The sequence below is a fragment of the Chinchilla lanigera genome, unplaced genomic scaffold (assembly GCF_000276665.1).
Source record: "Chinchilla lanigera isolate Chin_1 unplaced genomic scaffold, ChiLan1.0 scaffold00009, whole genome shotgun sequence".
Classification (NCBI taxonomy): Eukaryota; Metazoa; Chordata; class Mammalia; order Rodentia; family Chinchillidae; genus Chinchilla; species Chinchilla lanigera.
Window position 1 is genome coordinate 24,595,042 of NW_004955410.1, and position 24,547 is coordinate 24,619,588.

The 24,547-nt window shown below is 42.7% G+C and overlaps 1 protein-coding gene across 1 annotated transcript in view; it reads right to left on the minus strand.

The window, feature by feature from the left end:
• Rapgef5 (Rap guanine nucleotide exchange factor (GEF) 5) overlaps positions 1–24,547 on the minus strand; it is a 190,404-nt gene that overhangs the window by 69,294 nt on the left and 96,563 nt on the right. Inside the window, exons 9-10 of the mRNA XM_005377379.2 lie at positions 6,484–6,602; positions 5,939–6,027 (exon numbers count right to left, since the gene is read on the minus strand). Coding sequence (XP_005377436.1) covers positions 5,939–6,027; positions 6,484–6,602 — 208 coding nt within the window. The remainder of the gene's footprint in view (positions 1–5,938; positions 6,028–6,483; positions 6,603–24,547) is intronic.

Sequence of the window (24,547 nt, forward strand, 5' to 3'; positions counted from 1 at the left end):
AACATATTAAATTTTTATAAGGTATTCCTTCATCTATATATATGTATATATATGAATATTATATTTTTTTACAGAAGCAGTCTGTAAAGTTAAAAGCTAAAAGATTATAGAAGGAAAGCTAGCAAAACAGATATGATGTAGCATATTTCATCAGAGGGGAAAATTGCAGCTTTTTTCTACAACAGCCTATTTCTGAATATCCCAAAACGACTTGGTAATAAAACTCTGCAAATGGATTTTACTAGTAGCCGATAAATCAAAGCTGTTCCTTGGAAATGTTACAGCATAATTTCTCAAAGGAACTTTAAAAGTTTCCCTTTGGACAAGGTTATATACAAACATACTTAAATCACCACCACATAAGGCCACTGAGTTTTGGATTCCAAGTGAGCTTAAGATCTCAGCATCATTCTAACTGCTCTCCCAGGCTGCAGCTGGTGAGGCAGCACTCGAAGGTAACAAGAAGTCTGAGATAATTTCCGAAATCCTTGTGCAGTGGCTTTGTGGTGGTGCTTTCAGACTAAAATGACCACAAGATTCTGGAGGGTATCTGTGGGTATTCTAGAGTCTTCTCCAGATACAGAATTTTATGTTTCTGTGAATCTCCTTCCTGAAAACATTGTTTTTGATAGAAGTACACCTTTCCACCTGTGAGATCCAAGGACCACTCAGATATTTTTGTGGTATCACAGAACCCTTTAAAAAATCCAAATGAATTTTGTTCCTGGTATTATGGTATTTGTCAGTCGAAGATGTGAGAAATCAAACAGCTATATGTTCACCATCTCTGTTCCCTCTGATTATGTCTATTTTTCGAAACTACTTTAGAGAAAGGCTACCAGTGCAGTTTGTCTATTTTAAACTTCTCAGGCTCTAGGGCAGATGAATGGCCAAACTGCAACCCAAAACCTACTTATTTATTGCAAACAGCCAAAATTGCAATTAAACCTGAATACTGAGGTTTTATGTTTAGAAAAAATAACTCACACATTAACATCTTTTGTCTTAAAAGTAAAACAAACATACACGCCATAGATTCACCACCACCACTCTAGAGACTCCAGGCCAGGGACAAGTAGACAAGGGACTGGATGGCAGCCCTGGAGAGGAAGCCTGCAAACAGGGGCACTTGCACTGTTATGGTCTGTATCTGGATGTACCCCCCAAAGTCTCATGCAGTCATGGGGCAGGCTTCTAGAGTTTATGATTGATTCAGGGTCCAATGCTGGGATTACGGGTGTGAGTGCTATACCTGCCCTGGGGAGGGTAGTTTGCATACAATGTAAGGGAGGGAAAGAGGCTGCTTGCCTTTGCTCCTCCTCTTGTGCTCTTGTTGCTTTGCTGTCTTCTGCCACCATGAACTGTTGCCCTCTGCCATGTGCCACTCTGCCTTGGAGCCAGTTGAGTATGGACTGAAACCTCACAAACTGTGAGCTAAATAAACCTTTCCTTCCTTCATTCTGGGTGTCAGGTATTTTGTCTCAGCAATGAGGGAAAAGTAACCAAGACGTCCACCATCCCAAAAGTCCTACAAAGCAAGATGAGTATGGAAAGAGCTCATCTAAGTTGTGTTCTATTATCCCAGTGATCAGAAGAAAAGAATTCTCAATTTTTTACCATAAAAGTAACATTGTGAAGCCGTGTAATGGTGGGCTTAGTGCTAGCAGGGGTGAAGATAAAATGGTAACAGAAAGCAAGGTGACTGTCCCAGCTTTATTCAGGTTGCTATCAGGGAAATACGCATGACCTTTTGGACTCTGCTGGGCAGGTGAGCCCCCGGCACTGTGGAGCAGGCATATTCGCAGTTGTAGACTGTGTGCAACAGGAAGGGACTCACCTGCACCACACACTCCGCTTACTATGTCCTGTTGAGAGTGTGCCACTCACACTAAGGCGCCCAAGAAATGTTCAAGGCTGCACAAACATTTCTACTGAGGGATACTGGAATACACAGAATGATAACCTCATGAAATTAAAAAAAAGAAAAAAAGCAGCTATACCTTAAAGAAATCAGGTCAGGACTAATGAGAATCACTAGCGGTAGGCTTTACCTACTCCCACTAGTCTGTTCACAGTGCTTGCGTGTTCTTCCTGGAAACCTGTCATCCTAAGTGTATTTTCTTCAAAAAAGATGAGTAAGGCATTAGGAAATAGGAAGAAGGAGATGGACAATAGCATATTTTCTCTTGTGTTTTCCCCAAGGCGAAACCATTATAACACAGATTCAAAGAGCAAAGTTAACACCAAGGCAGTTCTCCATACCGTCTTTCAGAGTGTGCCCCCTGCTTTGAAACAGGAATCATTATTTCCCCCAGAAGATCTCTAACCCAAGCATCCTTGTCCTCTTCAGAGAGGGGAAAGGTTGAAGTAAGAGCAAGGCCACTGGGGACCACTGCAGAGCAGAGCAGAGCGGTCTGGGCTCGCCTTTGCCTCCTCCCATCCCTCCACTCACAACTTCTTGGTTTTTATTTCCCCCGTTTCTTGCCTTCCTTGTAATCCTCCTGGGCTGGGAATACCCAACGGTGTCTGCCCTATTTCTGGGAAGGTGAAAGATAAAACATTGTGCTGCAAAAGCTGCTTGATTTTTCTCTACCCTTTCAGAATGTTTCAAGTCAGAACCTGAGCCTTAAAAGAAAAAGAAATCTTTGAAAACCACCTCAATCGCTTGCTGTGATCACAAATAAATTTCTAATTTACAGACTTAGTCTTTTCCACTTTCAAGAATGAAGATCTATGGGACAAAGGGGAAAATGTTTAAAAATTCAGATTATGATGAATTTCATTACTGCTTGCTATTTGGGAGTTTTACTGTTAATTTAGTAAAGAGAGGAAGGTTATCACAGATTAATGCCGAGTTCAAAGCTGGCAGCACTGGAAGACCCAAACGCTTGATTGATTTATTTGCCCCTTATCAGCACTCTCCAGTCTTCTTCTCTTTAGGAGGAGGAAGCTCAGTGGTAGAGCGCCCCTGGGTTAGACTCCGCCCCCCCAAAAAAGTATGGTAGTAGTGCATAGATCAAAGCACTTAGAAAAATCCTTTATAAATGCTATTATCTCAATATAAATGCTTTATCTCTAAGGCCCTAACATTCTCCTTCTTATTCCATTCAACTCAGTAAACTTTTTCCACTTCCACGTGGCACAAATTAGTAATTACATCAAGTTGTCCTCCTTTATTAGGGCCTGCACCTACATTTTCACCACCAAGTGACTTTTATGAGAAAGAGATGGGAAAATACATCTCCTGGGTGGCTGCCTTTCCTAGCCTGTGGCGGGTATAGGAATGTAGGATGTAAGAATCCAGAACAGGCGAATCCCAGCTTCCAGGACCATTGATTTCTTCCCATGTACCCTTTCCTCCTCATTGCTACTAAGACCATGTGGTGGGGCTACCATATGGCTCCACTGGGCCCCATATGGCTCCATCTCACTAAAAGGAGCGCTCAAGAACATAAAAACACTGCTGTATACTTTTATTGCAACCCCTTCTCATTTTCCTCCATCTGTCTTCCATATGGTTTATGCAACTCTATTAGGCTTTTGCACACACAACCCTCTGATAATGAGGGCTGCTAAGTCGACCAAGATAGAGAACTAGAATTCACCCCTGCACGTGACAAGGGGCCTCCACTGCTTTAAATATCTGATTCATTCATGCTTTTCTTCTGCTTGCATGCAAAATTTATTTTATGTTTTCAAAAAATGTTGTCAACAACAACAAAAAAAACCTTACATGATCACTTTTCTGTTGTATTTTCTCCAAGTGATTGCTTGAACTTTGGAAGAGGTACAAATGACTTCCGCTTAGGTGTCCCTACTATGCCTACTAATCACTCTTTCTCTACAGGTAACTTTTTCATTTTCATATATTTCTGCCACTATTTTCTTTTGTAAAATGTCTCCACAAAACTCTGAAATTTCATGTGTCCTCCCTTCAGGCTCCACAGAAATGAACAGGAATTGGGTGATTCTGATTCCACTGACTTCCTCCTGCCCCACCTAGGTTGGGGCAGGAGGGTCAAGGCGCTGAGTCCTGATGTTTTGTGTGCACATGGCTGAAGTGACATGCATGACCCCAGGAGCAGCATAACTGAGAGGCAGCAGGAATAATCACTAGATGGGGTACACATCCCTATTCCCGACAGGAGGAACTCTTGACCTTAGTAACAGATAGCAGGATGATCATCATTCCAGTGTGAAACAGCGAGTCTGTTGGTGAGCACTTGGGCCATTTTTCTCAAAAGTAGAACGGGTTGGGGGTGAAGCTCGGTGGTATAGCACTTGACTCGCTTGCACGAGGCCCTGGTTTTTATCCTCAGCACCACAAAAACAAAAGAAAATAGAACAAAACCTCAAAAGGGCAGGGGGCACAAACTGGTAAGAATTTTTTTAAAAAGGAAAAAATAAATTATTATTTAATAGTTTTCATACTTATGTTAATGAGCAGAAAGCATCCAGGCCTTCTACAGCGCTACCACATTTAAAGTGTCCAGTCCTTTCCCTGACAGACGACTTGCCTGTATTCTAGTCCAAACCGCCCCTGTAAAGCAGCCTGGCAGTCAGCATAGGGGAAATGATGCCCAGCTCCATGATGCCCAGGTCCTCATCATATCTGATGAGGCAGAACATGAGAACAGTGCTCACATGTGCAAAATATTAATCTGTGGACACACACAAAAACAACCTGGCAGGAACTCTTCAAGCTTACTTTTTGTGTATAAATGACAGCTACTGATTTCCCCAATTTTATGCACAATATTTACTTTACAATAATGTTAATATAGGACACATGATTGAGTCACCTAGCTACTTCTGTTTTTAACCCACTCACATATTTCATACATCACTGTTTCTCTTACTGTCCTATGTAATTTAATGTAGATATATAGGTCCAAGCATCAGTCACATTCGGACAAGAACTACTGGGAGGCAAGGAAACTTGCCCAAGCCACCTAAGCTGCTATTTCACAATCCCTCCCACATGGCAAAAACTGAAGCAGTTCCTCTGTACTAGTACAACCTACAGCTACCTTTTCTCGATGCAGTCAGTTTTGTGCTCAGCTACTGCAGGTACCAAAGTACCAGCAAAAAGTGCAATTCGGTCAGGGGATCAAGTTGCAAAATGCAGACTACCATCAGAGGCCTATTCATCGGAATAACTGCTCCAGGCTGGAACAAATTACACATTCTGGTTAAGAGAGGCAAATACTTTCCCTTCTGTGATAACGGAAATTATGGCTAAGTCATTTTGTAAATGGAATAGTGCTCGCAAAGTATGTGAACGAAGAGGCTAAATGGGTATTTCAGCAAATGGGTTGAATAAAAAGGGCAAGAAGACTGATCAATAAGGCTTCAGTGATTACAATTTCTGGTCTACAAAGCTATAAGTATCATATTCTGCACTCCAGGGCTTGCTTGGAGCAGGCAGTTTGTCAACCACTTGGAAAAAGGCAGAAGTTGCTGCTAAGCCTGAGCTGCTGAGTGACTGCAGTAAAATTGGGGTAGCCGCTGAGGAGTTGCAGTAATTGTTGACTTTTTGGCAGGGAGTCTACTCCCCCCAGCTCAACACTTCTCACAAGCCAGGTGAACGCCAGCTAGCCTGACCCCTTGTATTTCTTTCCATTGTACAGGGGCTGTGTTGGAGGTTGATCTCTTGCCAATTGCCTCTGGGTGAGATTTGATAAAAATTACCAAAGAAACAAGAACATCTGCCTTCCTATCATTTTCTTTGTATGGATACTTCCCATGCAGCTGCTTGAGAACTGCATGTGTCCATTTACTAGATTTAAACAAAACAGCACAAGGCAAAGGGGGAGGCCCATAAAGCATATGCTATTTCACCCCACCGCGGTTTGGGAACAGCGGGCGCCTCCCCCCAGGGTGCTGACAAGGGCATCAGCAGCTGGGAGTCCGGAAGCAGGAGGTACCCTCGTCTTACCTGTTTCTTTGTCTTGGACTTCCTCCAGGTGCAAGTCATTCAAAAGGTGCTCCAAGATCTTCTCCGGGGTCCCGGACACCACCACATATCTGTCAGAGAGCAGAGAGTCCACTGAGTCATCCTCGGTGGAAGACTGCGAGCGGCTGCTCCATTCATCGTCCTCATCCTCCTCGTCGATGTATTTGAAATAAGGCACATCGAAGGTGGGCAGGGGCAGCTCTCGGTCCGAGAGCACCGTGGAATCTTTCCTCTCTAGATGAGGGTCAAAGACCCTCAGCCGGGAGCTGCCCATTGTGCGCGGTTACTAACAAAGGCATCCCCTAAATGCTAAAAGATCTTGCCATCCCTGTGCTTTCACTGGGAACCGAGTCCATCTGGCTGCTCAGAGCTCTGCAGTCAGCTAGAAAGCTGGAGAGGCGGAGAGAAAAAAGAGGGAGGGAGGGTAGAGTAGGCAGAGGGAGTGGGTGAGATGGAGCAGGAGAAGGAAGGCAGCAGGGGAAGGAAAGCGGAGCGCGTGCCTAGGTGGCTGCAAGGCAAACTCTCACCTCCAATCGCTCTCTGCGCTCCCAGCGGCGGCGGGGGCTGGGCCACAGCCCTGCGCTTTTTTCAGCACCAGGACAGTCTGGTCTTGCTCTTTAACCTGAAGAGTCGTCACTTCATCTTGCTTTAGTTGCCGATGGGAGTGATGGATGGGAAAGGAAAAAGGGGAGAGGAAATTAAAAATGAGCCAACTCAAGCTGCATTTCATAGGGTGGCTTTATGGCATCATTTAAAAACAAAAAAAATTTAGAATAAATGAGGAGCATGGCTAAGAGTCTCTCTAACCATACAGTTTCCAGAATTGAGTTATACAGAAACATAAAACATTAGATGTAAATACTTTAAAAGAAATAGAAAGGAAACAGAGGTGGAGAGTAGGCATTCAAAGAGTTTATTTTTAAAACTACCTGAACAATTTGAATTAAGAGAAGTTCAAAGTTTCAAAAAGCACAGCTAAGTGCATGTGTACTATCTGTCTTCTTTTACTTGGCTAGTGTTTACTAAACAGTAATAAAACTGGAAAATCATATGAAACATACATTTTTTTAAACCTTAAAATAAATAAGCACTGTTTTACTTTAAACGGTGGGCAAAAAAAGTACTCATTCAATCACTCGGGTCATTTTTTTCCAGACTCAAGATTGTCTTCATATTTTTCATGTACTTCAAATTTTTCCGAACGCAAGCAAAAATGGATCTCTAGTTAGAATCTCATCTAGGCTGAAATTCGGATGTCACGGTTGACCGCGCTGGCTTTCTTCACCTCAGTCTCTTTTTAAAAAGGGGAAGGCTGAACCATCATTCATTTCTGCACACACAGCTTCCACTGCCCGGAGCCAGGGTGGCCCGCTGACACGGCTCAGTCCGCACAGGACGCTCCCTGCTGACCCAGCAGTGTGGAACCAACTCTGCGCGGTGAACACTTCCAGGGCATTTAGTGTGAAAGTCTCCCAGTGTGCAACACCCAGGAAGCACAAGGCATCCCAGAAAAAAGAACCATAAGATGCATGGGAGAAAACCTAACTTTCATATTTCTGATGACTTGAGCAAAACGGGGAAAGCAAGAAAAGCTGGTAAAAGCAGGTTTTACCTTACAAATGATGTCACTTCTTTACAAAGAGAAACATGTGCTAGGGTTTCTAGCATGTTTCTATTTCTATCTCTGACAGAAAATTCTACTTATAATTAGGTACAAACATAAAAAGAAAAGATACCCCTGCCCTTGTGAATAAAATGCATTATATCCATGGTGCTGTATTAATTGCTTCTATTGACCAACCAGGGATGTCGATGTATTGTGTTTACTCTTCGTAAGAATAGAAAGGCACTAATCTTGCCCTGATTGCCAGCTAAATCAGTGATAAGATTGTGATTTCAACTCCCGGTGTCCTGAATTCTAAGAATATATAATGATTTACTCATTTAAATCCTTTCAGATTTCCTTAAAAACAAACAATATTGGTCATTTAAAATGCAATATAATTTTATGATCATTCTTTTTTAATCTTTAATGGCAAATAATTTTACTACGTCAGACTGATGTATTACATTTCAGCAAGGTCAGATGCACAGTTTCTGTGGCAATTAATGTTGGATATTCATTGTTGAACTCCCTGAGGACGGCAGCGTGACTCCCGTAACATGAATACCAATGTGTAATTGCTATCTTTCATTTCTCCGGAACAGTTCTTTTGTTATCCATGTAGCTGAAGTGAAATAAAGTAGCCAGAGAGAAGGGCATATATTGACCAAAAATAAAATTAAAAAAAAAAAGAGAGTATGAGGGTCTGGAATATAAAGACATACAGAAACAAATAACTGTTACTTGAAAGGAGAAAAATCTTTCCCTGGTTTCCCCTAATTGTAAGCCAATACTCATTTTATATGAGCCTGCTGTCATTCCGAAGTACATTTTACATTCTATGCACATGTGATATATGGCATTATTAACTTCAGTGGGCCACGCACATACATATGGATAGGAAGGGCTTCTCTAATGTCTGTGTAACTGCTATGTATTACATGGCTATGCACACAGCAGCTATACTCTACTGGGCAGGGGAAGAGCTGGATCAGATTGATGCACTATCAATAGCATCTTATGTCATTGTAATAGGTTCCATTTTAAAAACCTGTATCAAATAAAGAAGAAAAAAAGCAGAAAAATCAATGAAGGAAGGGAAATGTACATTATGGAAAACTGCCACAGAAACATAATAATCCTATATATTATATCTAGCTCTGAAACAGGAAAGTTAAATTAGTATTTTCTGATCCATGCACTCTTAACTAATTTCTCTTATTGAAAAAGCGAGGAAGTATCATAGTTGACATTCAGGGTATGTTTTATTCATGGTTAAGTATGAAAATGTTAAGCCAAGCACAGTGGCACACACCTGTAATCCCAGCACTTAAGGAGCCTGAGACAGAAAGACCAAAAGTTCGAGTTCCATCTGTGCTACTAAGCAAGACCCTGTCTCAAAACAGAACAAAATAAAATTAAAAAGGACTGGGTATGTAGCTCAGTGGCACAGCACCTCGGGGTTCTACCCCAGTACTATTACCCAAAAAAGAAAAAAAAAGGATTAAGAGGACCAGTTCTGGAAAATTGGAACATATATGCAATTTACAACTCATGAAATACAAGCAAAGTATTAAATACTTAATTGGCATTCATTCAGCACACAGGGAGAGCGTCCTTTGGGTTAGATATCCTGCTGAACAGGTAAGCAAAGACAAGCAGGATAAGTACCCTGCTCTTAATTGTTTATAGGCTCCATGAAAACCCAAGCGTAGTTTGGTGAGACCCCTGAAATGTTGCCAAATTCAAGAGACAAGGCAAAAGTAGAACCCATAGGATTTGGTTGTCACAGGTAACTAGTGACTGAGAGAGTGGGAATGCCATAAAATAGGAGCGTATGTACAGAAAAATGCCTCTGGTGAGACTGAAGCATCTCCTTTCAGAAGTTGATGCTTTAGTACTGGCAAGATATCCTGCTGTGTATTTCTAAGTGTAGGCAGTTAGAAATAAGGCACCCATATCAGAACCTAGGTCAAGGATAGAGACAAATGTGCAAATCACTCAAGTTTGGGCAGTAAATGGGTCAGTCAAAGGGGAGCAGGAAAGAGAAGGAAGTACAAATGTCAGGGATCTAACTGAAGAAAAAAATAAAGGGAAGAGGTGAAGAGGAGGCTTATCAGAGTCATGGTGGGGGGACTATTTATTGAGCTCTGAACAGCAAGAGAAGCGGAAAGCACTCTGTTAAGGGCTCTACGGAAAAAGCTCGCCTCTACCTGTAGAGTTAGCAAGTGTAAGGTCAAGAGGTGGAAGAGAAATGTTGAAGTGCAAATGAACCAGGAAGACAGAAAAAGAGATGGGAAGAACCATTGGGGGATTCCATCTCCAATCCCCAACACGCCCTCCTGCAGCAGAGGTCAGGCGGCCAGGTAGAGGGAGGAGCGCTGCGGCAAGAGGACACATGATAATGGCTTTATGACTTTCTGCTGTAAGTGCTCAGGAGCCTGAGAGGAAAACGGTGAACAATGAGGCCCATCAAAGATAAGGGGCTGCCTGGCCAAGGACACAACAGGAGACAACGGAGAGGAGGGAGGCCAGGGCCCATGGGAAACAGCTGGGGACCACAGGGCATGTGGCTGGGGAAGGAGATGATGAACTGCGGAATCTGAGGGGATAAGGACATCTCCCCACGTGGGCTGAGGGTACAGGATCTGCTCTTCAAGCGGGCAACTCTCTGAGGCAGAACAGTTCCAGGTGGTGAAGACTAAGGAAGACAGCCACAGTGCCTGTGTGTTACTCATGATTTGGATTTCCTCCGCGGTTCCTGACCTACAGCTCCTGCAACTCTTATAATTTCTGAGTGACCAGAACACCAAGAGTATCTTTTGTTAAGGTACAGTCTTTGGTCTTTTGTTCTGGGATCCTGAAGCAATACCCGGATAGCTCAGGAGCTGTAAAGGTGAAAGATAATCCTTTGTTATTTAGAATAAGCCCCTTCCCCTCTAAACCTGCATTTATGTTAATGAGGCAACTTTGGGAAAGTCCCTAAATAATCACACCATGGGGGGTTGGTTGCCAGGGGAACACAGCCCAACCCCCACCTCCAAGGAGAGGAAAGGGGCTGAAGGTTGAGTAGGTTGCTTATGGCCTAATCCATCATGCCTACAGAATGAACCCTCCATAAAAATCCAAACCCAAAAGCACAGGGTTCAGAGGCTTGCAGGAAGGTGAACGAGAATTTATTCCTGTGTCAGGAAGGTGGCATACCCTAACTCCACAGGGAAGGGAGCTTTGTATTTGGGGCTCTTCTGGAGTCAGTGTATCTCTTCATCTGGCTGTTCATTTATATCCTTTAAATGATCCTGCTGAATATGTTCCTTAAGTTCCTTGTCCCCCCTAGAAAACAAATTGAACCCAAGGAGGGGTTGTGGGGACCATGATTTATGGCCACTAGGTCAAGAAAACCTGGAGCTTGTGACTGGCATCAAAAGTTGGGGGCAGTCTGGGAGCCCTCAGTTTGGGGTCCAATGCTACCCTATCACCAGGTAAAAAGTGTTAGAACTGAGTTGAATTGTATGAGACCTGGACCGGTGTTGTTTGAAGGAATAATTGCTTGCTTGTTATGTGGGGAAAACTCTTACACATGTGGTGACAAACGTCTTCTGTCTTGGTTTCTGAGTGGCTTTTCTCCCTTTATTTTCAGACCCTGACATCTGGGAGCCAGCCTGGAGCTCGCAGCTGGGCCCTAGTGTTCTGGTAAAAATGATCTCACAGAAAATTAACACTAATCAAGTTCATGATGAAGACAAAAACACAGCCCCTCAGCAATGGTATCTGAACATGAAGGGTGGACATTGCCCTGACCACAAAATATCCAAACGCTCCCCCCTCAATGAATAACTGCTGCTACTTATTATTTTTAAAATGTTTTTTGGTCAATGTCGGCTACAGCTTTGCCCTAGTCTGTCTTCTCCACAGAGGGTATAAGACTTAGCAAAGTATTCCATCATATAGTTACCCACTTTTCCTGACAGCATGGAATCCAGAGCAAAGCCCTGCTCTTCTCAGCCTTTCTCAAAGTGACCCAGTGCAAACACAAGTCATGTAAGACCTTTCTTCTAACAGGATTGCCCCATGGCTCTCATAGTGCACGGTCTTAAGAGCTTCACTGCAACAAGCAATAAACCCAACTTGTTCTTCTGCAGGTGGGTTCCTGGGGGTCTTTGGCTGGAGGGTATTTCCTGCCACTGGTATGGAGTAATAACGGAGACTGCACTTATGGAGTGAAGGATGAAAAGGTCTTTCTGGTTGGGGATGAGTCGTGCACAGTACATTCCTGTTGGTGATGGCCAGGAAGGGGCTCACGAAGGTGACGCAGTAAAGCTCCTGAGGAAAGTGGGAGAACGCCCCAGGGTAACAGACAGATGACCTGAGCCAAGCGGTACCAATCTCAGGAACTGGAGCTCTGGGAAGACAGGAGTAGGGTGAGGATCGGGGTGACCCCAGGGCACCATGCTCTTGCTTGCCTGTGCCCACCGTGCTGAGCTCTGGTGTGCCACCTTCCATGGCAGTCCTCCTACGCTCAACATACACATTAGCCCCCAGATATGCAGAAACCAGCTCTTGTTCCTACTCTCTTGAGGGGAACACGGGAGGAGCAAGGAACTGCAACAGATGGCTGGCTGGGTTCTTCACAGCTTTGCTGAGAGGACTTTACTTGGGAAGGTGAGGGAAGAGGAAGCACAAAGTAAGTAGGTGTCCTCAGCTGGAAGTAGGAGCATGTGAGTGATAAGAGGGAACGCTGTGCTCACAGAATCCCAGCACCTCCTGCCCAGAGCCATCTGGAGTATGAAAAACAGAAACACTTCCCCGAAACACTTCCCCAACAGTAGTATTCCATTTATTTTTTGTTTGACTATACCACCATCCTGCCTGTAAATTCTGAGTGCATACTAGAACCAGTACCTTCCACTCAGGGTAACCTCCACGTTCACGACTGGCTTTTGTACTTCTAAATCAAACTTCTAGCATTTTTTTCTCATTTATGCACATGAAAGACAGACGTATTTTCAGGATGAAAATATGTACACAGTCATAAAGATGTTGATCTTTTAAAAGGGTCATGTGAAGAATTGATCCCCATGGTTTATCAGATCCTAAGTTAAACTGTCATGAACCAGGTTTCTGGATGTAGTTATGTTTCCATATGTCACCAGCACTACCAAGAAAAAGAGATCGTGAAGGGATTTCCAGGTCTGGTGAAACTCACACTTACTGGCTTGATTTTCCATGTTCACAGAGAAGACTCTTCTCCCAAGTGCTGCCGTGAAGCATCCACAGCATTATCCAGGGCATCTTTATCAGTACATTTTTACAAGGGTCCTTAGCTAAGGGTTCATGGATGGGTTTTAGGGAATCAGGACCCTCTGAAAGTATACAGGATTTCTATGCATGGGCTCATTTGTTTAGGCAGAATTCAGAATTTTCAGATTTCACTGAAGTCTATGATCTCCAAAAGGTACAAAGGGAATTCACCCCACCTAGGGAGCCTTCCTTGATAAATCTCCTGTTACTAATGCCCTCTACCCAGATGGGGTATTTAACACCCCCATCACGACATCTGCCTTCCATGTCTTCCATGTCTTCCCCACTAAATAAGGACATCATGAGAGCAGAGGCTGTGCCTTTTATTCCTAACACATGGGACAGAGACCGGCAGATGATACTCACTTGGTAAAGGTGTTCTGGACATACAGATTAATGAACAAGCAAGAGAGGAGGAATGCGGAAGCAAGGAATCTCTAAAGGGCACAATTCTATCTCCTGTGGCTCTGAGGTCCTATTGTGAAGCTTCCTTCCCCTTCTCTACTCACTTTACTGTTACGCTGCTTATCACCTGATAGGAGTGTGCTTTGAACTTCCATGTTGTGACCATTTACTCCACTGCAAACTCAACCTCCATGCAACTAATAATGAAGACCTCTGGTAACTAACATGACACTAGAACTCTAGGGAGACATTCACTAAATGGGACCATCCATTAGTTTCTGACACATGAACAAAAAAGCAGTGGCCATGCACAGGTCAAAGTACAGGTTAAATTGTGAACTGGGTAAGACGTGTCTTTTAGGCTTGCAGCTTTCCCCTCCTGCTTCACTGTGCCCTAAGTAGGATCCTCAACATTTCTCATGTGACCAAAAGCACACCTGTCCGATGCAAGTAGCAGAGAGAACCCTTCAAATGAAAAGCACTCAGAATCACCTAATTTGATGACAATGGCATTCAAGAAGTTACACAAATAGCACAAGCTCCATTGCTGTGTTCCGTTAAGTTTGTGACTGCACGAACTGAAGGTACTAACGGAGAAAAGCATTCATAGCCGCTGGCTTGATTTGCATTCTTTCATAGCACAATTTTAGCGTAGCTCTTATTCATTCTACAAAGTTCACAGCAAGCACCACCAGCCCCACCAGAATGATCTGGTGGTGCCGTGTGACCCCATGGCACCACATGGATCCTTTGGACTCGGTACTCTGCAACAGCACTTACAGATTCCTCTTTCCGTCTCCCTGAAACTCTGAGCTCACCTGACAAATGGCCACCCTATCTTATTCTACTTCTAATACTGAACAATTAGCCAGATTTTGACACTTCATAGATACTCACTGAACAAGGAGGAGGTAGTACTGCAGTGTGCAACCAACAGACCCACCAGGAATGGCAGATAAACTTACAACAGCTAACATGCACTGAGGATTTACCACACAGTGGGGAAGGCTAAGAGCTGAATATCCACTTTCTTATGTAATTATTACAATGATCCTACGGGTGATCATTTATTTATGGGATGAATGCTACGGGAATCCACAGTTCATAGCATCTGAACCATAGAAAGAAAAGTCATTTCACCAAGAAAGGACACAGAACAGGAAAATGGTGAGGCTAAGATTAAACTCAGACAGGTTGTACTCCAGTGTCCTTAACCAGGACACAGACATCCCCTCAAGTGGCTGATGTTCTGTATTATAGATTACAAGGGCTAGGGATAGAGCTCAGTGTCATAAGTGCCTTCCTGGCAAGCACAAGGTCCTGAGTTCAATTCCCAGTATAAAAAAAAAGAAAAGAAAAGAAAAGAAAAGAAAAGAAAAGAAAAGAAAAGAAAAGAAAAGAAAAGAAAAAATATATTGTAGATTACAGCAATCAAAAGGGCTTTGATGGACCCTAGTACTAATAGCCAAAGCTGGACAATCTGGTGGGTCAGGAACAGGTGTGCTGAGGCTGTGGTGAGGCTCCAAACTGTGAGGATGGTCACTTTTTGTTTTGTTTTGGTACTGGGGATCAAGCCCAAAGGCACCCTACTGCTGAGTTATACCTCTGGCCATTTTTATTTTTACTTTTTTAAATTTCGAGACAGGATCGGACAAAGTAGCCCAGGCAATTTGTGATTCTCATGTCTCAGCCTCCTTAGCAGCTGGGCTTACAGGCATGCACTCCACACCCCGCTGAACAGTCAGCTGTTGGTTCCGAATGGTCTGTCTGGGTTGGCAAAGCCACCCAGGGGATTACATTTTGAGAGGAGAAGGCTGCGAAGGCTGGGCCTGGTGTTCACGCAGAGCTCAACCAGTGAATGTCAGGCAGAGGTCGAGATCTAGGAAGGGCCAAATGAAGCAAACACTGACCTGCATCGAGGCAGGGATCGTGACAGGAGCACAGTTACACTCTAGGGACTGGACTGAGAGGAGGTCTGTGCATTCGGGGTCACCCATGCCCATACAAGGTGGGACCCAGACCATGAGATTGAGTCTGAGGGGGTGGGACTCCCAGATGTAAGCCGGGAACTCTGTGTGCTCAAGAACTAGGCAGACATTGAATGGTACACTTTAAATGGTTAGTTTTACATCACGTAAGTTTTTCCTCAGTGAGAAAATAATAAAAAAGAGCTGAGCAGACCTGAGCCCATGGACCCGGGATTTGCTGACTGGGTCCAGAGGACTCTGCACCAAGAAGGGGTCTGAGCAACACGCCCTGGGAGGTTCAGTTCAGGTCGCTGGAATGTCTAAGGCAGATGAGATGGAGAACCAAGGGCAGTTGGTTATTTCCACTCTCTGAGCTATCCTGCCCGATAGGAAAAGGAGCCTTGGAATCATTCACGATGTTCTAGAAAGGTAATTTTCCATGAGTGGGTGGCAAGATAAAGGAGGCTGATTGTGGCTCAATTGAAGGAAGCACTAACAGAGGTGGAATGAGGCAACTCTCAGGCTGGTGCAGAGCCCGTCATCAATACTACAGAACAAGTGAAGATGATTCTGGCTTAAGAATGAGGGTTGGGTTCTGTGTCCTTTCCAAAAATTCTACAAAATTCATCTGTTTTGATTCCACTTTTCTCATAGAAGCTCTCCTAAGTAGGAAGAAGGCATGTGATTCAGCAGTTGGATATCTCCTCCCATCTTGTACTATGGAAATTTAAACACAGCTTAGCAAACCAAACCCCAGTGCCCGCATCTATTTTTGTACTGTAATTGTGGGTACAGCAGAATTGGAATACTTATCTGAAAAAAAATCTCCTCTGACCAAAAAGAGACCAACCTGCACAGAATTTGCTGACGCTATATCTCAAGATTTTTTTTTCTCATCAAAAAATAGATCTGTTTTTTCTCATCAAAACAGGGAGGACAGAAGGATATTGCCCGCAAGAAGATATGACTGATTAAGGGAAAGATTAAGTAAGCAGATGTGTGTCAAGGTGAGCCATTAAGATTACTACAAAGGTGCTGGCCTAACAAATCCATCTTTGTAGTGGTTAACCTGGCAGAAGGAGAGTAATTACATAATAATTAGTTCTTTTTATGTCATACATATTAAAATTAATAACTCAAACTAAAGCCTAAGGGGACCAACAGAGTTCATCATCCCCAAATTTATAAAAACTTAGGTAAAGTCTATCTTTCACAGGTGTAAAAGTAACCACAAATTTCTTAAGGAACTTAACCAAATGCCCACAAAAAAGCAGTAAACATGACTAGATAGAAAACTTCTGGCTGCTAAGGAGAAACTGCATTAAATTTACTGCCTGGAAGAATTATCATCGTATAAAAAGTTGTTTAAGAAGCCTAAGACGAGACCAAGCCTCGCAGGGACCACTTCCGCTGGTCACTGTTGTGCAGTGTGGCAGCAGACATGGGGATGGACTGTAACATCTTGAAATATATATTAGCTTGATGGATCATCCCGGAAACTGGCAGAAAAAGGAGGCATGCCCAGTGATGGTTTTGAAAATTAATTAATTTTTTGTGGTGTGGAATTGACCCCAGGATCTTTGCACTGAGCTACAACCCCCATCCCTTAAAAAAACAAAAAACAAAAAACTTTTTTTTTTTTTCAAAATTTTGTGACAGGTTCTCACTAAGTCACCAAGTTGCCCAGACTGGGCTTTAACTTGCCACACTCCTGCTTCAGCCTTCCCGAGTTCTGGGATTATAGGCGTTTGCTACCGCGCCCAGTTGAAAGTGTGTAATAAAGGAGCTTTATACAGAAGTGTGAGCAGGTTTGAGGAAAACAAAACTGTTGAGACAATCGTGGGCTGGGGAAGAGGGAAGGTTACTGATGCTGGGCTGGATGGGCCGAGAGGGGTAAAAGTGAACACTGGGTCCTCGGGGAGATGGAGGAGAAAATGAAAGGCACTGGGGCCACAGGACAGCGGTGACTGGGCTGGTGAGCAGAGCAGTGGATGGATACTGTTAATCAGAGTCCTGAGAGTAGAGCAAGATCCAGGATGGGGCAGTCAGCAAAGGCAAAAAGGCAGAGTTTCTGCCCCCAGGGGAAGTAAGTCTAGAGAGCAGGGGACAGGATGAACTCAAGTCAGATGCCTGCAGAACAAGAGTTCCAGATTCAGCTCTCCTGTGGCTTAGAAGCAAGGCTCCAAAGTCAGCTTGAGACAAAGCCTGAGGCATGGGCACAGGTCTCTCAGAGCAGAAGATGAGTTTGATTCTGACTTCAGGGTCTTTGGAGCCACTTCTCACCCAGGGAGACACCCGTCCTCAGAGAAAGGCCAGGTTCACAGTTGCAGACAAGGCCTCAAGCTGTACTGACTGTGCAGAGGGCTTACAAGCTTTGCCTTAGCCACAGCCAGATCCTGGCAGCTATCATTTAGCTGCGTTGCTGGGAGAAAAAAAAATTTAACCCCAAAGCACCATCTGCAATATAACGCTATTACTGTACACTCCTCAGAGGATTATTAAGCACTAAAAAGATAATGTGTGCAAAAGGCCTACCATGGTCCCACCCAACTACCTTTCAATCACCAATGACTAGATAAATGGAATTTATTTAGCAACTGTCATATCTTACCAAGATCCCACTAAATTCCACGCCAGGTGTATGCTTCATTTCTCTCTATTTCATGGCTAATAACCAATTCTTAACAGCATAAAAATTAAACTCAGATGATAGCACTCCTTCAAAGAAATTATGGCCTGAATGAAATTAAACTGATACCCTCCAAAGTAAAAGTAAACTGTCAAATCCCAGACTTGCCACTCAACTAGCTGGCCAGAGCTGCAGTTGTTCAATCTCTCTGAGCATCAGTTTTCTTGCCTGTGAAATGGGGTAAGACCTACATTATGGATCTAGTCACATGCTGGACAAAGAGAGTTTAATAACAGGATGCTGAAAAACACACAAAATAGATAGTTCCAATATGTCCTCCAAGTATATTAACACCAAAATGTTGAAAGCTTGGTGTGTAGCAGGATCTTGGCAAAATTGTGCATAATTTTCTGTGTGTTTGTATATATATAATATTGATATAATACTAATGTTGTATTCTCCAGATTTAAGGAAACATACATAAATTACAAACATATTAGTTTTTTCAGTTGCAGCAGAAGCCACTCCCATGGCTCCATGTGAGCTGCTGACAGAGAGCATCACAGGACTGAAATGAGTCCAATTACAGAGCTTGTTGAACCTGAGGGGAGGTGCCTTGCTACTAAAGGAGAACTGAGGATCATGAAATGGATCGCATTCATGGGAGGGCAGAGCTGTTTCTCGTGGGCTGTTACCGTCCCCCTCAACCCTGCCTCTCAACTGCCAAGAAGCATACCTCTGAGACCAAAACCAACAGAAGGGAGATGCAGTAATTCAGACATCTCTGACTCTTACACTGTTTAAAGTAAAATGCCAAGAGTTCGTTAGTGCCTTTGTGCCCTGCGTCTTTGGGTGGAGTAACTGACGGCCTGCAAAGGAGGGACAGCGCTCCTCAGTGCCTGCGAGATGAAGAACAGCCAGGAAGAACCAAGCAGCAGCCACCACCGGTCACTGTGGCTCTTCCATTTCAGACAGGGTGGGGATTTTATTCTAAGAATCGTGAGTTACAACCACTCATGTGCCCTGGTTATTTCAGCAGGCCAGAGGGAATACGTGAAGGGTTGGTTGAGCTGAGAAATCATCAAACTTTCTGAGCCAACAAACACCTGTGCACTATGGACCAGGGCTCTTCAGCACCTTGGTGCCCTGGAGTCAGGCAACCGGGTCTAAGAGCAGACAACTGTAGGTGCTGCAATGTGCGTTGCAGTGTGCATGCGTGTACACACACACACACACACACACACACACCTGAGAGAGGACTATTTGAAAGTACTTCAAAAGAAAGGAGCTAACATTAGGTCGAAATTAGATCCTTCATCATTTCCAAACACATGAAAGAAGAAAGAGGAAAAAACTGTCAGTGACCAGGACCAGTGCAGAAAAATTTTGTATCTATCAATACTTGGAATATGCAAACTCTATCAACTCATCCACATGGTCTCCAGACAATGCTCTGGGCAGACTCCATCATGCTGAGAGCTGTAAAAGCCAGGAGATTTAGTGCTAGGAACAGCATTTATCTTCTCCCTCATTATTGGTGTATTTTGATAGCCCTAAAATACAATATATACTTTACTAGAAATTCTTAAAAGGGCAAATTGAGGGCCGAGAGTATAGCACTTGTTTAGAATGCATGAGGCCCTGGGTTCAATCTCCACCCCTAGGGGAAAAAATGGAAATTAATAAATTTAAAATCTTGTTTCCCTGGAGGTTTTACTGAAATGAAAATATGCATATTACACAGAAATAATTTCTAGTTTTCAAAAATTCTCAAATCATTCTGCATATGTGTTCATGTGTGATCTACGTAAAATTATTCCAAAGTGAAAATAACAATATTAATGTGTCAATAGTTGCCCTAGAATGGGGCAAAAACCTATGCTAAATTATGAGTAGGACAAAGTCTCTACAATCTAGTCACAGATGGTTGCCTGGGATTTGGAATAATTCACGTTAGCAGTTTTATAGAAGCCTCCATAATCTGAGCAACAAGAGAACAGTATAAATTTTCAGAACAGCACTAAATAGCTAACCCTGACTGGTCCTTGTGGCTTCTGCTTCTTTCAAATTCCTCCTATAGGATCTACACTCAGTTGTATTTGATGATGCCTCCTGACAAAGTGAAGACCTAACTGAGAAACTGAAATTAGGTGAAAAGCCAGCTCTTAACTCTGAACAGACCCGGAAGTATTCTTCAAAAGTATTCTTCAAGTATTCTTAAGAAGTAAAGAAACTATAATTTAATGAACTTTAAAAATTGAAAAGTTTCCAGGGTAGGAACTCTCTTTCCAAATCTCTCATGAGCATGTGTGCATGTGTGTGTAACTTCAGAGAGGCCAGAGCAGGCTCTGTATTTATGCAAGTTATGCAATGAAAAAATTCCTAGTTACTATAGCATTGCTAATCACACAGAATGGGTAAAGAAGATAGGAGGCATCTTAAGTACATTGTTGCTATTTTATTTTATTTTTTTTTTGGTACCAGAACCTTGCACTTGCCAGGCAGGAGTTTATGCCACTGAGCTATAGCCCTGGCCCTAGGAGGCATCTTAAATAAATGCCAGTGTTTTCCCGTGTTTTGTACATTCCCAGATGTTTTCAGAGAAGCTCTGCTTCAGTGTGCATGGTAACCTTCTCAGACACTGCATTTCACAGTTGGAGATAAGACTGGTAGAAAGGTAAAACGTGTCACTCCTGGTGCACTCTATAGTTACAGAAAGCTGGTATTAAAGTATGTTAAGAGAATTCAAAATTCAATGAGAGTGCTAAAGTGATTTGAAAGTCAAACAAACAAAATCATGAAATAATACTAAAAAGGTAAGGTTAAAATAAAACAAAGTTAATCTGGTTGCATACTATATCTGCTCCTCCTCTTTTGCTGAGGTGGGGGCTATGTAAGGAGGGAAGAGAAGAATGGACTGAAGACAGAAGTACTTAAGTAACAGTACAGATAAAAAACTTCTCTTTTCCTGAATATCAAGTGCAATGAGATGCCAAAGGGCATCAAAATCCTCACAGAGAAACCTGCCCAGGTAAGAGCCTTGCTCCATCAGCTACGACCCCTTAATGTCTAAAAGTATGTCTACTCTTTGCCAGTTTCGATGAACTCTCCCAAAGGCTTGTCTACACTCACAGACCGGGTGTGGGCAGTGCACTTCCCCGCCTTTCTGTTTGCTATGTCCAGGCTGACTCCGTAACAGGAAACTTTCAGATTACAACTTGAGATTTCCAAGGAACCTGGAGCGGGAACATCTCTGGATTTTTCCAGATCGGATTTGAATGTCTGAATTTGGGAAGCACTGGCCTTCTCCATCAGGTCCATGTCCACATTGACTAGAAGCCTAGTGTCAGACACTGGCATGAAAGTTCAGATAGAAGAGGGGGACTGTGTTCTTCACAGAGCGAATTCTTTCTGTGTGAGAGATTGACATGTAAGTGATATAAATTAGCATCTAAAAAAAAAACTGGTTTGCAGCTATGCTGTGGGGAGTGTCAGTGGAGGAACCTGGCCAACAGCAATAACCAGGCCACGTTCATGGGTTTTCTAAGAGTTCAGGGCAGTTAAGAGCTACTGTTCTTTAGTTTGTCAACATTTGGGAATTTCAGATCTCTGTCCTCTTCAGGACATTCTGAACAAAAAAGAAAAAGTCCAAATATTTACCCACTTGACTTAAAATATGGCTTTATTAACCTAATAACAGAGACAGTTCTAGCTGGATATGATAGATCAGCCATCTGTCCCACATCAACACCATTTTACAAAGAATACATATTTAGAATTTTTATTCACAGAAATATTTTTAGAACATAAAAGAACAGAATGATTCTTGGCATTGATAGGCATATTCCATTAGAGGGGTTTTTGATTTTTTTTTTAAGGCTGCTTAAAGTTTCCTAAGCAATTAATTGGCATCCAATATAAAATGGTACTACTTGAAGAGTTCAACATCAAAAGTATGAATGTTAGGGGCTGGGGATTTAGCTCAGCAGCAAAAAGCGCCTGCCTGGCAAACGCAAGGTCATGAGTTCGGTTCCCGGTACCGGAGAAAAACCAAAAAAAAAAAAGTATGAATGTTACTCTGTTTGGCGAAGGGGGTCTTCAAGTTAAGAAAAGAATTTTAGAGCTAGAAGAAATCTGAGATCTGAATAGCTGAAGTTCAAAAAGTGATTCACTGAGGGCCGGGGATATAGCCCAGCAGCACAAGCACCTGCCTGGCAAGTGCAAGGTCCTGAGTTTGATTCCTGGTACCACCCCTCGACCCACACACAAAAAAAGTGATTCACTGAATCTGTATTCAACATCTGTAGCTTGGAAGGAAATTTGTCAACAGTATTTTAGTTCCGCAAGAATAAAATGGATCCCCGCCTCCCTTTCCCTCTCTCCCACTTCTCTTTCCACTCCTTCCTCCAGTGGGGACTAAACCCACGGCTCTGTGAATGCTAGGCAAGTACTCTACCACTGAGCTATATCCCAGCTTTAAAATGGACCTTTATACCCCAGTCAGAAAATAAGTTAACTGAAGAAAAATTATGCCTGTGATAGGTAACCAAGAAGCCTTATTTTTAAGTTACATAAAAAGGCCATGCATGGTGGCACACACCTATAATCCTAGCACATGAGAGGCTGAGGCAAGAGGACTGTCCTAAGTTCACAGCCAGCCTGGGCTACAGAGTGAGACCCTATTTCAAAAAAAGAAACCAACCGACCAATAAAACAAATAAAAATGAAATCATAGCTATTATATTAAAGACTGGAGTGAGAACTACAATTCCAGTAGGAATAAAAAAATAAATGATATTGAATATCTGGCCACAAACTGGGGAAAGGTTTTCTAATTCTAAAGGCAATTTTCAAAATAAAAGAAAAATGAATAATCTCACTCATGTAGAAAAATAATTAGGAAAAAAAGGCAATTAAAAAACAGAGGAAAATTATATGTAACAAATATGACAAAACTTTGTATCCTTTATAAAGAAGTTACCCAAATCAGTGAAAAAAATCCCAATGCAAAATGGACCATGCAAGTGAATGGCTAATTTATACAAGAAACACAGATTGATAATCCTATCGAAGTTATAAATATTCAACTTCACTAGAAAAGAAATGTAAATTTGAATAAAATAGAATTCTCTTTTCTGTCTTCCCCCATCAAGCAGGCAAACATCCTTAGCTTCTCTTAATAAAAAGCACAATACTCGGTGCGGGCGAAGGCACTGCAGAGTAAGCAAGTGCTTTCACATATTGCTGACCTAAATAAAAACTAGCAGAAGCTTCAATAAAAAGTGGCTGGGCCAAAACATAAAAGGGATTAACATGGTCTATATGCATAAGTAGTAATTACGCTGCTAGGAATTTATCCTGAGGAATATAAACTTAGGTAGAGAATTTTGCAGAGCTGGTTATGACACATCATTTATAATAGCAAACTCCTGAAAACATATTTGCCCCCAAGTGAAAGGGTGTTTAAATAAAGTGTTAGGAGATCAAGAGGAAAACTAAGGATTCAAGTATTGGGGACCATGGGAAAGAGAAGGGGAACAGTGTTTAGTTATCGCTTTTTCTTTGTCTCCTTGTGGCTTTTTATGATTTCTAGATTCTCTACAAGAAGTGTGTATTACTTTTTCAATTAACAGAGAGATTTTACACCACAAAAAATCCTGTAGCAGACATGTGCTATAAATTCCCAGCAAGTTGCCTGATAACTGTTGTGGGTGATAACACCCATAAATCTCTTCCAGATGAAGTCTTTTTTGCAGAAACAAATTGAGTCAATAAAACAGGCCAAGGACTATGTAAAACATACTCTTTATTTTTCAATGATGTATTTTGTAGCAAGAAAATGGGGACAGTATGTGACCTTTAGAAATGAGACGTAACCTCCTTTAGATTTGAGATTTATGGTCCTCACCATTTACATCCTGACCAAATAATCCCCCAGGAAGTGAAAGAGATGATGCTTAATTTAGCAAAGGCCTCACAGGAATGTAAGAACAATTTTCTGAAAACAAACACTTTATTCAAGGGGATGTGCTTTCTTCCCTGTGGAAGCTCTTGCCTACCCTCTCTTCTGCCTATTGCACTTCTTTACTTTGTGGTTTTCTCATCCTCCTCCCTTGCTCAATGGTAGGATCTTGGGAGCTCAAATCACATCTTGCTCATGTGTGTCTCTGCTCTGTTGCATAGGATGGGAGGGTCACAGGTGCTTAGCAAATGCTTCTCTCAACGAATGAAGGTAAGAATAAATTAATCTTAGCCAGTTCTTTAAAAACTTGCTCTAGGGGCCGGGGATATAGGCAGGCACAGTGCCTGCCTGGCAAGCACAAGGTCCTGAATTTGATTCCTAGTAGCCACCTCCCCCAAAAAACCATAGACATTCTTCCAGCCATGGTGGAGCATGCCTGTAATCCCAGCACTCAGGAGGCTGAGGCAGGAGGATCGTTGCGAGGTCGAGGCTAGCCTGGGTTACAAAGTGAGTTCAAGACCAGCCTGAATTGCATAACGAGACCCAAACTCAAAAAGACCAAAAAAAAAAAAAAAAAAAAAAAATCCTTGGAATACATGTGTTACTAGCTTTTTGAAGCGGGCTCTCACGTCAGAGGTTCTTAACATTTGACTCTTTATTTTTATATCCAATTTGGCTTTGATTTGTTTGTTTTGATGGTGCTGGGGATCAAACCCTTGTACAT